Here is a 14,989-nt window from a genome sequence, read left to right on the forward strand (position 1 = left end):
TATCCCCTTTCAACTTTAGAGAGTGCCCTCTCGTTCTCCCTACCTTGGAGAGGGTGAACAACCTGTCTTTCTCTACTAAGTCTATTCCCTTCATTATCTTGAATGTTTCAATCATGTCCCCTCTGTCTCCTCTTTTCAAGGGAGAAGAGGCCCAGTTTCTCTAATCTCTCACTGTACGGCAACTCCTCCAGCCCTTTAATCATTTTTGTCGCTCTCTAGTTTAGTGACCTACTACAGTATATTCTAGAATTCTAGTATAATAGCTACTACAAATATATTTTTGAATACAATTTATCCATTTCCACACATGCATTTGCCTGGAAAATGGCACTCCTCCCCTCCCCCCACATGCATCCCCTCACTCAATCTCCCTTCCTTGTGTCTGGATAAAATATTCTGCAACTGGCCAAGATTTTGTGGAGAACAGCTCGGCATTCCTCAGTGTAGATTTTACCGCTTCTCTCTTGAGAATGAAAGAGGTCCCTCATATATAATTAGTAAAGACGGGTCAAGCAACAAGCAGTTTGGTCAACAATCCTCAGCTAATCCTGATGAGGGAAAGTCATCACTAATTGAGGCCCCTACTTCCAAACTTACCATCAGATGGCTCTCTTGACTATCATTTAAGAACATAACTGCCATACTGGGACAGACTGAAGGTCCGTCAAGCCCAGCATCCCGTTTCCAAAACTGGCCAACCCCAGTCCCAAGTACGTTGCTAGGTCCCAAGTAGTAAAACAGATTTTATGCTGCTTATCCTAGAAATAAGCAGTGGATTCCCCTGTCATCTCAATAATGGCCAATGAACTCTTTTAGGAAATTATCCAAACCTTTTTAAAATCCTGCTAAGCTAACTGGTTTCACCACATAAAAAACAACCTACAATTTCACTGCTGTATTAGCTTTATCATCAATTCAAGCTAACCTCTCCATCACATCCACCTGCAGACTCCTTCAAGGGTTCCCTAGGGTGACCCCTAACCCACCAATACCAACCCCACCCTTGGTGCCATTTCTCTCTCCACACTATGGCTCTCCTACACCTTCTTCTCTACTGACCTTACCCAATCTCCCCCTCCTCCCCAAACCATCGCATTTCTCAAATCTACACTATCCCCTTTTTGAATTCTGCTCTGCTGGGTGGCACATCTCTCCAGTGCCGATTATCTCTAGCAAACTTTCCTTGCTGTGTTCAGAGAAAGAAAGAAAAACACAAAGCAGAATTCTTTAATTCCCAAGTAGAAATTTACAGCTGCAAAGTTGCAGAGCTCCAGGCCTGCAGTGGAGACAACAGAGGAAGTCTGGATCTTTTCTCCTTTTACGTTTGCTTCATGTCAGTAGCTCAGTTTGACCAGTGTTCCGCCTCCCCCCTTCACTCCCCCTTACCCATTCTGCCGATTCCTCCCTATCATTCCTAGTCATATGTCCCAAACCTCTGCTCCTAGGGAGGTTGCCAGTTATCCAGCAGGAGCGTTTCCAGTCCACAACAATCTCACATCCCTACCCTGCATTCTGCCTTAGCTTTTCATAGAAGGCACCTCTCAGCAGCTCCAACATCTCCTTGCTGCCTGATCTCGTGTCTCCTTCACCATGAGGACATCACAACTGTGGAAGTATTTCAGTATCTGGGGGGTTCTCCTGTGCCACACCTGCTCACTCCCCACTGAGTCCTCATACTCACCAACCCTCCCAGGACAGGCAACACAGGTGAGTCAACATCTGCAGAGTTTATTCAAATTTCGAAGATATACTAAAAATTAAAGATAACTTGAAAACACAGGGGGGGGGGATAGATATTCAGCTCACTGCAGTCATCATTTTTATAAATGCCATGGACTGAACTAGCCCTGAATATTTAGCTCTGGGCCATATCCAGGCACTGACATGGAATATCCAGGTTTTGGGCACTGCTGGAATTATTAGGATGTTGGCTGAGAGTGAGGTGTATTGGTTATAGCTATAGCTTCAGCACCCTGAGGTTATGGGTTCAAACCCTGCACTGCTTCTTGTGGCCCTGGGCAAGTCATTTAATCCTCCACTGTCCTAGGTATATTAGATAGACTGTGAGCCTGACAGGACAGATAGTGAAAATGAGTATCTGAATGAAAACCAATTTGGTCAGGGGCCCAAAAGGTCGATCGCAATCTACCAGTAGATCGCAAAGCAACGCGAGTCGATTGCGGAGCCTGATAGACTCACATTGCCTTTGCGTTCTCCCTGTTCCCGATTCTGCAACAGGCCAGGCGCGTGCAGTCACTGCACAAGCACTGGGCCCACAAACCTTTCCCCCCCTCCCCAAAGTCTGATGTCAGAGAAGAAGTTCCGGGCTAGCCAATTGCTGCCTGGCTGGCCCGGAACTTCCTCTCTGACATCAGAATTGACGTCGTGGGGTGGGGGGAAGGCTTGTGGGCCCAGCACTTGTGCAGTCGCTGCACACACCTGGCCAGTTGCAGCTTTGGGGAAGCAGGGAAAAATCGATGGCAGTGGCTTCGGGGGGGGGGGGCAGGGAGAAAGAAAAAGGGGGGCAGGGAGAAAGAGAGAGAGAGAGAGAGAAAGAAAGGGGAGCAGGCAGGGAGAGAGGAAGAAAAAGTTGAACTCATGGAGGGACAGAGAGATATGTTGGTTGGGGAATGGAATGAGGTCTGGAGAGGTAGCATGCAGGAGGCAAAAAGAAAGGAAGAAATATTGAATGCACAGTCAGAAGGAAATGCAACCAGAGACTCATGAAATCACCAGACAACAAAGGTAGGAAAAATTAATTTATTTTCAATTTAGTGGTCAAAATGTGTCCATTTTGAGAATTTATATCTGCTGTCTATATTTTGCACTATGGCCCCCTTTTACTAAACCGTGATAGCGTTTTTTAGCACAGGGAGCCTATGAGCGTCGGGAGCAGTGTGGGGCATTCAGCGCAGCTCCCTTGCTAAAAACTGCTATCGTAGTTTAGTAAAAGGGGAGGGGGTATATTTATCTATTTTTGTATAGTTGCTACTGAGGTGACCGTGCATAAATTCATCTGCATTGATCTCTTTGAACCCCCCCCCCCCCGAATACAAATGATAATTAACATTTTCTCTGCGTACAGTATGCTTTGTTTTTTTAAGAACATAAGAATTGCCACTGCTGAGTCAGACCAGTGGTCCATCATGCCCAGCAGTCCGCTCACACGGCGGCCCTCTGATCTAAGACCAGCACCCTAACTGAGACTAGCCCTACCAGCGCACATTCTTGTTCAACAGAAACTTGTCTAACTTTGTCTTGAATCCTTGGAAGGTGTTTTCCCCTATAACAGCCTCTGGAAGAGCATTCCAGTTTTCCACTACTCTCTGGGTGAAGAAGAACTTCCTTACGTTTGTACAGAATCTATCCCCTTTCAATTTTAGAGAGTGCCCTCTTGTTCTCCCTACCTTGGAGAGGGTGAACAACCTGTCCTTATCTACTAAGTCTATCCCCTTCAGTACCTTGAATGTTTCGATCATGTCCCCTCTCAATCTCCTCTGTTCGAGAGAGAAGAGGCCCAGTTTCTCTAATCTTTCGCTGTACAGCAGCTCCTCCAGCCCCTTAACCATCTTAATCGCTCTTCTCTGGACCCTTTCGAGTAGTACCGTGTCCTTCTTCAGGTACGGCGACCAGTGCTGGATGTAGTACTCCAGGTGAGGGCGTACCATGGCCCGGTACAGCGGCATGATAACCTTCTCTGATCTGTTCATAATCCCCTTCTTTATCATTCCTAGCATTCTGTTTGCCCTTTTTGCTGTCGCCGCACATTGTGTGGACGGCTTCATCGACTTGTCGATCAGAACTCCCAAGTCCCTTTCCTGGGAGGTCTCTCCAAGTACCGCCCCAGACATCCTGTATTCGTGCATGAGATTTTTGTTACCGACATGCATCACTTTACACTTATCCACGTTGAACCTCATCTGCCTCATTTTATTGTTGGTAGATCATTTTCATTTGGTCATTTTAAAAGTAGCTCGCAAGCCAAAAAAGTGTGGGCACCCCTGACTTAGGCTATAAGTGGTATATAAATACTATTCAATGCTAGCACCTACATAAGTATTTGGCCTTACAGTAGTTAATGCAGTCATTTGTGCAGTCCATCATGGCCAGATATTCAGAGCAATGGCACTGAGTATTAGTGGTACCTGGATAACTTCTGGGTCCACCCCAACTCCATCCCGGCACTAAGGGGAGAGTGCTGCAGCAATCTGCTTTGATATTCAGAGATATCCTCTGGTTAACTCCCGCCCCCGGTTTTTAGTGCTGGATGCTCTGCGCTGCTCCTGACACCCAGAGTTCCTATGAGGTCAGGAAGCATTTGGGGAGATGCATGAATGGTACTCGAAATACATTGTATTATGTTCTCCATACCATATTAGCTAATGCTTGCTACATTCTATACCTTACAAGTGTATAGAAATAATATTTAGAAAACTTATTAGTTAAGTGCCATAGAGTTCTAGTAACTTGATGAATTACAGATCTAAAAAGAGATTGGTTTTGTGTTAGTCTGGTAAGTTCCTCCAGCATCATCCCCATGGTTGTTTTCAACGTATCCAGCCCTCTGATTGGAGGTTGCCCTCTTCACCTGGTTCTTTCAATCTTCCCAAACATAATGTCCTTCTCCAATGATCTTTCTCTTCTGGTGGTGTGACCAAAATAAGATAATTGTAATTTCGTCATTTGGGCTTCAACTAACATATCTGGTTTGATCTCTTCCTGGGAGACCAACTGATTAGTCAAAGCAAAAATTGCTACCCCTATAGAGCCCTCAGAGCTGCTCCTCAATTATAGTGAAGGAGCCCTCAAATCACAATTTACAAGATATAGCTAGACATCATGAGGTGAGAAATATAGGAGCTTGCATCATTGGTTTTACCAAAAGGGTCTACTTTACAACATCTAGTCACAAGGTGGAGCTGTTGGGGTATTTATACAGTGATCTATTTTTTCAGGAAAAGCTGTTGATCAACGGCGTAGATCTAAAAATTAAATTGACTCGCAACAAAAACTCCTGTTTAATGAGTAGTGATGCCGACCAAAATTATAAACTCCTTACCCTAACTAAACACAACCCTCTTTGTAAAGAGAATTAGTATCCTCAGAACGTGCTTGGGACATGCTAAAGCTCTACTGAAAGCTAAAGCCAAGCATGTAATAGACCATGTGGGGTTGAAGGTGTTTTAACTTAGTGACCAGGAAAAATCTTTTTTTGGGACAGTTAACAAAGCTCATGCTGGTGTTTGTTGATAACGATGCTTTCAGCGGTAATTTGTTAAAAACCAGGAAGCCAAAATGACACCATCCATGGAGCCACACATTCATCTTGAGGATGTGAGCTTCTCTGGCTTGGTCTTTACCCTCAACAAGGAAGATTGACAAGAACATCAACTGTGCATCTGACTGCTTCACCTTCTCTCCTAGAGCGACAAAGTCACTTTTGATATGTTTGGAGGAGTACCTAGCAGTGCCAACATTAAGAGCAGTATCAAATAGGTCATTAGGCTTTGAGAGATTGCTCCAGGTTTTGTATTGGTTCTCTATAGATGGGGCAAATGTTTGATTTCAATTATCATCCATTAAGAAGGTTAGATCTCTTATATGTCTAAGTACAGTTTGGGACTGAGGTGGTGGTTGATAGTAGTTTATGTGGGAAACAAGGAGGGAGTGATCTGAGTAGGGTAATGGGTGAACATCTAGAATAATGAAGATCAAAGTTTAATGTGCAGTTGATACTACTGTAACCAGGAGAGGAGGTACGTAGCTGAACCAGCGGGGCAGCTTGACAGATGTAAGTGTTTTCTGCATCATTGAGTCATATTTCCACCTAAAAAGAGTGTTGAAGTAGTACTTTAGAATTTAATCTCTCCCTGAAGAGAACACATGTTCAGAAGCCCAGCGTGGAGAGGAGGGGTACAGATTATCCTAGATAAGCTCAATAAGAAGCTCTTTCGTTTGTACATAGGGTTTGTTACTCTTATGAGATCGGGAAGGGGATCCTTCTGTTGATAATCTAACTAGACCCTCTTTGGTGGTAAAGAAATTTGTTCTGCACACCATAGTAAGGGTCCATAAAGTGATTCTGTATTACTGTGAAAAAAGAGGAACCTCTGCATTGCCAAATGTAAAGCCGCATGATGGCATTAGCTCAGTTTGAGATTCGTTACTAATTGGTGAATGAGGAATTTCCGGTTCCACTGCTATGTTAAGCACTCTGGCTTGACACATCATGGCCAGCATGATATATTTTGTTTCCATACTTGATCTGGGCTGTTCATTGGACTGTATGGATGACTTACTGGGAGGAGGGTTGGGGGGATTATCTGTCTGTGGGAATTATGCGATTGTTGTTAGTAAGTGGGTTTTGGCCAGGTACTAGGGACCTGGATTGGCCACCGTGAGAACGGGCTACTGGGCTTGATGGACCATTAGTCTGACCCAATAAGGCTATTCTTATGTTCATTTCTGTGGTTAAAAAATACGGTCTTGGATGTCAGTTTGACCTCCTAAGGTGGGAAATTATCAATATTTTGTATATTGTGCCATTTTCTTTTTCTCTTGATTTGTATACTATCTTTCCAAGATGAAAGACACAGCAAAACAAAGTAGTTTCAGCATAAGAGATAATACAAATAACCTCCATAGATCCTCTGCCCTCTTTCAGCTCTTCCTTACCATCCCCTGCCTCGCTATCAGTTTCTCATTTTTCTTCCTCAAACCAAACACAGGACACCTGTCTGGCCTATACTGCTCTCTGCTCCTCCTGTTAGCCCATTGGTTAGGTAGTCCTTAGCTAGCCAATGGGATGCAGGAGCAATAGCTTAGGAGGCACAAACTTCTTCCTGCTTTCAGTGGTAGCTCTTTATCCTGAAGCATATGTGCCCAACCACTAACGATCCCTGAATCTGTAAATGTAGAAAAGGAAACCGCCAACGTATCACAGAATTAGGCTGAACTTTACAACCTGTTCATTGAGTTCTCTAAATTTAACATGACTAATAAGTAACCTATGGGGGAATATAAACTTCTATGGGGGAATATAAACTTCAGGCTAAAAAATTAGCGGATAGACTACGAAGAAGGGGCTACCCCGAAAGATCTATTAGACAGGCTTATATAAGGGCTAAATATGCCCAAAGGGACCTCCTTCTTCAACAGCCAAGAGACTCTCCCTCAATAGAAAATGAACAACTGACTTGCGTTTTACCCTTTTCTAAGGCCACGAAAAACATGGTGGGCATGCTAAGAAAACACTGGCATATAGTTCAAACCCATGAATCTTTTAAAGATTTTCCCATGATAGCCTATTCTAGGGGTATCACATTAGGCCAGCGTTGCAACTTTCAGAAATACGGTATAAGGCAGAAGTGGATGGGAGGGCATCATGGAGCATGTGGGAAATGCCAATGGTGCTCCTCCACTATTGTAGGTGACACGTGGGAGGTCCCAGGCAGGGAATTGACCCTGAAATCTAGGTTCCACACTGACTGTAACACTCAAGGGGTGGTCTATGTGATAATCTGTCCCTGTGACCTTATGTACATTGGTCGTACTAGCAGGAAAGTAAAGCTGCGCCTGACCGAACACAAATCGCGCATAGTTAATGAAGTGATGCAAGCGCCTTTGGTGGAACACTGGCTTAAATATAAACACTCTATTATGGATTTTAAATGGCGAGTTATCAATAAAGTTATGGGTTTTGATGGTGTGGGGGTGACAGATTCAGACTAAATGAGAGTGAGCAAAGATTTATATTTATGTTAGACACGATCGAGCCGCGCGGGCTAAACAATGAGATTGAATGGGGAACAGTGATGTAATCGGTATGGACCAATGAGCCGCAGGGGGCGGGACTTTTCAAGCAATTACGAGGGAGGATTTAAATCCGAATCTAAAGACGACGACGCCATCTTTAGCTTACAATTAAGTTGGAGTCGGATGACGGCGGCGACCTTGGTAAGTTTTGAGTTCTAAATATATTTTTTTAACCTTACGGGGACTGTACTATATTTCTAGAAAGGGGGCAAGCACAACTGTATGTTACAGCTTCTTTTCTGTTGTCACACAGGGAGACCCTTGATAAAGCACCTTTGTGCGAAACATGTCGGGTCTGACTCCCGGGTTGGCTGAGATAAGTACCAAATATACTTTTACACTTATTTAACACAGAAATAATACGTTTAAACAACAAAAATTTAAGGATAAGACTACAAAAAGGATATCAAATTGACAGTCAATGATGAAGCACCACAATTTGCTTCCCACAGTTTAAAGTTTATTACAGTGGAGGAGTGGTGGGGCTGAGGCGTCCTTTTGAATTCTGAAGAGATGCACTAACACCTAAGAAATCCAGAACCTATATATATTGTTATAGAAGTTGAATTATCAGGCTGGATTATAGAAATTATTTGTATACCATTTGCCTTTCTTTATTGAGTAATAAGTAACAGGACATATTTCCAAAAAGAAAGACCTCCGCCAACAAACCAAAAAAGGAAACTCATTACAAGCAACCTTGTTCACAGGTTTGCACATTAAGGCACAAAAGAGAGAGATTGGATCCACAAAAATGCTAAAATTAAGAAACCTGCATACAAAATGACTTCTGCAGTAACTGAAGGAAAAATTGCAAAAACAAATAAAAAACATTACTATGTGCAAAATGAGAACCATGAGGATGTCTGAATCAGGAGACATCCTGGACCCGTCACTGCACAATGTAACTTAATAAATTCAGATAGCCGAACAAGTTCATAGGAGACATACTCCAGACCTTTACAGATCATCTTACATTTGGCAGGAAACTGCAGAGAGAAAACGAACCCCTAATTTAAAAACAACAGACCATACATTAATATCTTGCTTTGTGCCTGGCTGGGCTTAGAAATATCTGGAAACATGTCAGTTTTAAGGGAGAGAAAAGATTTTATCTTGTTCACAGGAGATTGGGAATATAATCCACAAAGCATTTGCCAGTAACAGAGAGAAACCAAACTATTTATCTAGTACAGAGATACCAAGTCTCACTTATTAGAAGTGTGTCAAACTCTTCTCCCTTGAAAAGAGGAGACAGAGGGGACATGATCAAAACATTCAAGATAATGACGGGAATAGAATTAGTACATAAAGACTGGTTGTTCACCCTCTCCAAGGTAGAGAGAATGAGAGGGCACTCTCTGAAGTTAAAAGGGGATAGATTCCGTACAAACGTAAACCCAGAGAGTGGTGGAAAACTGGAACGCTCTTCCGGAAGCTGTAATAGGGGAAAACACCCTCCAGGGATTCAAGACAAAGTTAGACAAGTTCCTGCTGAACCAGAACGTACGCAGGTAAGGCTAGTCTCAGTTTGGGCACTGGTCTTTGACCTAAGGGCTACCGCAGAAGCGGACTGCTGGGCACAATGGACCACTGGTCTGACCCAGGAGCGATAATTCTTATGTTCCTAAAAGCTCTCAGGCTCTTTGAGCCATCTTTCTCACTCATCAGAACTTCAGTACCAGTGCAAAGCCTTAGAGAAGGAAATCAAGTGCTCCAACCAGTAAGAAGAAATCTCAGCACTTCTTCCTCTCTACTGCTTCTCATTGCCCTGTCCTTTACTGCAAGTACATGTGTCATCCGACCACTTCACTTTTGGGATGATCTAGGGAAGGATGCTTGATACAGCAAGAATGTGAAACATGATGGGTTTTATCTTCCCAGATCATATGGTTGAATAGATTTAAAGATAAGTAAAAGAAATATTTATTTAAGCATTTGAGCTGAAATTAAGTATTTAATATTGGAAAAAACAATGATAAATATATTAAGAAACTTAACACCTATAATAAGTGGACCAGTGACGATATAACACGTGAATCTTACTGTTTTGAGAATATTTGAGCAGTAAGTGGTGTTGCTGAGGTCTGCGGAGAGTGAAGAGAAGAAAGTAGAATTATCTGGTAAAGAGATTAAAAATATATATAATTAAACACTTGGGAATAGTCATGAATGGACTACTGAATGTTTGGAATGTCACTAGGAGATGACTACACCAAAGTGTATGTGTTCAGCTTTTAGCGAAGTATGTTAAATTTCTGTTATTTTCCACAATAAAGTACAGATATTGAATGTTCATTTAATAAAATAACTGCTAGACTTTTTACATAAAATGTCTTTTTCTAATTATTTGATGACAGGAGAATGTTTTCTTATTCTTTTGTGGTTGTATTAGTGGGGTTCTAAGGAATCCAACCCCATTTTTTATAAGCATATTGGAGATTCTAGTGTTATATCTGAACTGATTTAAGGGGGGTCAGAGAGAGTATGACAATAGTTTAGAATTTAAGAATGTACCCGGAGCAGTTGCAGAGCGGAATTTTTGCCACCATGCAATACAGATAAGTAACAATCTTTTTATCTATGTAGAGTTTTTAGGTGTAATGGGAAGCAGGTGGCAGAGACAGTGAACATGCTATGATGGTCTCATTTGCAACTGGCTCCGTGAAAAATCACTAGAGTTCAGGTTGTGGATCTGAGCGTTCATGTAATAGCACTTTTTGAAGCCAGTTTGATAGTGTAATTTTATTATATATATTATTATCTATTTAAGGTGATCAGTGATAGAGCTGTTAGTTTATCACCATTGGGTAATTTAAATCTCTCTAGTATATAGTGTAATAAAACAGACTTGACATAAAATGTCTTTTTATCAATGTATCATTGCTGAGTGTGAACACATAAAAGTAATAGCTATAATACCAAAAAATTTGTTTCATTAAATAAAAATAATAGCAGATTTTAAGAAAAAAGAAGCTTTAGATAATCAGCAACTTTGAGGGACCCCAGGATGGGCAATAAAAAAATTCAAAAAAATTAATTTTCAGATCAAGCACAATCAAATTCATGGGAAAAACTTCAGTTGTCCAACTTTTAAGCTTTTCTGGCCAACCCTAGTGGAGAATTCCTGCACAGCTTGGTGGGAACATTGTTGGGAAGGACCAGAGAGTGATATTATTGAAAGAGGGGCCCAAGAGGATTACACTGTGCTTCCAAAAAGGCCTGGAGGTAACCTACGTGAAGTGACAGCTATAACTACAAACAGAATGACCATGTGTAAATTGCTCGGCTGTACCCTCGAAGGGCAGTATCACTCTCAACACCTTGTTGGGCCTTTTTAAGTTTTATATGCCGTGATTAACCATTTTATTATGAATGTAATAAGATTTTATTCATAAGAAAATGAAAGAGTGTAAGGCTGAACGTTTGTCTGGGACAACTAATATCCTTGCGCTGGTCCTGACTCATGTGAGGAGAAGAGATATCCAAGGGAGGATATGATCGAGGTCTAAAGAATAAGCCGAGAGGATTGGGGAAATGCAAATCAACTGTTTACTCTTTGAAAAGTATAAAGACCAGGGGAACACAATGACCTGACATAGCAATACTTTAAAACAAATAGGAGAAAATATTTGTTCACTCACTGTGTACTTACGCTCTGGATGTGGTAAAAATAGATCGTGTAGTTGGATCTGAAAAAAAGTGGAGAAATTCCTGGAGGCCAAGTGTTAGGCATGGCAGATCTCTACTATATGTTCTCACTGGCTCATCTATTTAGCCTCTCTCACATATCTCTGGTTTTTATTCCTTTCTGCTCTCTTTTCCTCTTTTCCTCTCATCCTCTTTTTCATTTCTTTCTACCTACTGTCTACTTTACCTCCCACCCTTTTACAGGAAGAGACATCTTTTATCCTCCTCAAAAGCAAGATCTGTAAAGAAGAAACCTCCTCAATCTTCTATATGAAAGCCCTGTTTAATCCAGTGATGTGCCGAGAGGAGACTGCCAGCGGCACTTATGAGACTCTGCAGAGCAGGTATAGCAATGTGAGAGAGGCCCAGGACCTAGTGCATCAAACCAGCACCACCAGCAGCGCTTACTTAGCACACCAGCCCAATAACACCGGCAGTGCTTACCCTCCCTCCCAAGACCTGGATCCCCAAGTTACCAATAGCAGTTATGCCCCCTCCCAAGACTTAACACACCAATCCAATAACACCAGTAGTGCTTACCTTCCCTCCCAGGACTTGCAGCACAAACTCAGCTATGCCAGTCATGCCTACAAGCCCATCCAAAATACAATAAAGAGAACATTTGGAAACTTCAGCTTTGGTATCGGCTTCAGCAAAAACAGCAGCAGGATGAGCAGGGCAGAGGTCCTGAAGTCAGTTGACACCCAACTCAGTGAGCAGCTCTTTCTAAACGTGATGGTTGAAGGCAGTCCGGGTGACACAGAGCTTATAGTGCATTCCTGCCAGCTGATGGACAGACGCAACACTTCCATTGGAGCCTACATCATCCAAGAAGGGTAATGTATACAAAGGAAATGTCAACTCCTTTTCTAAAGATTAGAGTCTTTAAAAGTAGACTGAACCAAGATTTTGCTGTATTTCAATCCTTTTTTCTCTGTAGTTCACTTTTAGAGAGAGTTTATCAATATTTTAGGCAGGTTGGTCAGAATGATTTTAGTTCTCAGCAGACGCTGCCTCTATGTTTTCTGATGTAGCACTATCACCAGGATTCTCTACTGCTAGTGAGTTCCGACACTAAAACTAAACTGGATTCTCTTGCTTTACAATAATTGAATGGACATGCTAATAGGTTCGAAAGGAGCCTATTATAGATTTGTATTCATTATGAAACTAATGGTAAAAAATGTGATGGTTGAGGACATTTTTGGTTCATGCTCCTTTAAATGAACTGAGTTATCATGGGGCCAGAATAAGCTAAATCCTCATTCATGTCCATTCATTTTTGGAACCCTTACGGTCTATAGGACCAGACAGAGCAGAGCCAATTTGGGAGGGAGGAGAAGAAAGAAGAAGCAGTCATTTCCTGCTATGTTGAAATGTTCTGATAAGCAGCCAGACAAGTCTATTTCTGCCTCACTTCACCAAATTCCAAGGTCTATGATGTCAGCATCTTAAGAAGAAATTGAAAGCTCCAGCAATCTACCAACATTTTTCTTGTTTCTCTTCCATTCAGAGTGAAAAAAGGTGAGGCAATGCTTATATTCTTATGATCATTTTGACTTGGTCATTTTAAAAGTAGCTCGCAAGCCAAAAAAGTGTGGGCACCGCTGGGGTAAAGTATAAGGCAAAACTTATTCAGCTTTTCACAAAAGAAAACAGTTTTCAAAATAAAGTCCAAAAGAAAAAACCTATGCCTCTGGCAAACAGTACAAAGACTATTATAAGCTTCCCAATCCAGCACTACAATAATGATTCATCAGCATTCAAACTCCTTGCATGAAGGCATAGACCTCAGTCCTGATTGCAGGGAGTTAGAACCAAATGCACATTTGTCTTGCCTGAGACCATCCACTCTGGCTCAGCTTTCAAATTACACTTGCTTGTCAGAAAACAAAACAGTTTCTTTATAGGCCGGAACAAGGCATTCACAGCATAGTGCATATCAGAATATTATAATCCCCAGCAGCAGATACTTTGCACATTTTCTGAGGCAACAAACAGCAGGAAAGCTCTGCCTCAGGCTCTCGAGTCCCTGTAGCATAGGCAGCACAGCTGAACACGATTCAGTGATTGCTTCACGACCATGGCAAACACAGTGAGTTTCAGCATGCAAAAACAAACATTCATCCTGCCTTAATGCCTTTTGGCTCAAGCTAAGCATACAGTTAGCAGATAGCACAAATTCAGGCAACTACTTCTTTAGCCAACAATAATGTCCAACTCAAAACCCAAAGCATACTTTGTAAGGAAAAGAAAAGCACCAGCTGCCTCACAGCTACTCACTGCTTCAGTTAGTTTCCATGAGTTCAGCTTGGTTCACTGCAGTAGGGCAGGTTGCCTGGATTTCCATCTCCATACAATCCTCTGGAGCATAAAAGTTGGAAGTAGAGCAACTTTCTTCTAGGACCTCAGAGTCTGCCTCCTCTCTCCAAAGCTCCTGCCTTGCTTCTACCACCTCACTCTCCATTCCTCTAAGCCACTCGCCTGTAGAGGGGGATGGGCTTTGGTTCCACTGCCCTAGCTGATGTACTGGCAGGGTGCAAATGCTAAGATTCTGCCTGCTCCTGGTCCAGATCACGACTGCTTTTATAACATGGACAAGGGAGGTCAGACTCAAGTTGGTGACTAGAGCAGCTCTTCTGCACAGGATCCTCATGGCAGTTTTAGGGGCAAAACCAGCACGGGTGCTTGGTTTGTCACAACGCCCAGTCTTCCAATTTACTTTAAACAGTTTAGTGTCATCTGACTTCCATATGAGGAAAGGCCTAAACAGCTAGAGCTCTTCAGTTTGGAGAAGAGATGGTCCAGGGGTGATATGATAGAGGAGTGGAAAGGGTAGACATGAATCGCCCGTTCACTTTCCAAAATTACTAGGACTAGGGGACATGCAATGAAGCTACTAAGTAGTAGATTTAAAACAAACCAGAGAAAATATTTCATCACACAGTGTGTAATTCAACTCTGGAATTCATGTGGTGAAATCAGCGTAGCGGGGTTTTTAAAAAGGTTTGGATAGTTTCCTAAAAGGGAATTCCATAGGCCGTTATTGAGATGGATTGGGGAAATCCACTGCTGATTCCTAGAATAAGCAGCATAAAAACCGTTTTACTATTTGGGAACTTGCTAGGTACTTAGGATCTGGGTTGGATACAGGATAATGGGCTTGATGGACCTTCGGTCTATATGACAATTCTTATCTTCATTTCTGCTCCACCGCCTGTTTAAAATAAATTACACAGGTGCAACCTTAGCACATGGAGTCTAAGAGGACTTGGAAAGAATTGGAGCTGTGTAGGCTTACACTGCCAAGTTGCATGTGAGCAACAAAGTAAGTCAAGGGGGACAGATCGAGAGAGAGGACCCATGCAGCACTGAGCTCTCTTTTAACTTTGTGCCGGGGAGGTACACTGGATAGAGTTTGAGCCCACGTGACAGATAGGGAAATATGATAAAATACCTGAATGTAAACCACTTCGGATATAAG

At 42.3% G+C, this 14,989-nt stretch overlaps 1 protein-coding gene across 2 annotated transcripts in view; it reads left to right on the forward strand.

Moving 5' to 3' along the window:
* Nucleotides 1-548: 548 nt before the first annotated feature.
* LOC117352094 overlaps nucleotides 549-14,989 on the forward strand; it is a 34,736-nt gene continuing 20,295 nt past the window's right edge. For both annotated transcript variants that reach the window (XM_033928213.1, XM_033928211.1), the window contains exons 1-2: nucleotides 549-1,707; nucleotides 11,710-12,341. In XM_033928213.1, the coding sequence (XP_033784104.1) occupies nucleotides 1,591-1,707; nucleotides 11,710-12,341 (749 nt within the window). In that variant the 5' untranslated portion in view covers nucleotides 549-1,590. The remainder of the gene's footprint in view (nucleotides 1,708-11,709; nucleotides 12,342-14,989) is intronic.

This window comes from Geotrypetes seraphini, chromosome 19, assembly GCF_902459505.1.
Source record: "Geotrypetes seraphini chromosome 19, aGeoSer1.1, whole genome shotgun sequence".
Lineage (NCBI taxonomy): Eukaryota > Metazoa > Chordata > Amphibia > Gymnophiona > Dermophiidae > Geotrypetes > Geotrypetes seraphini.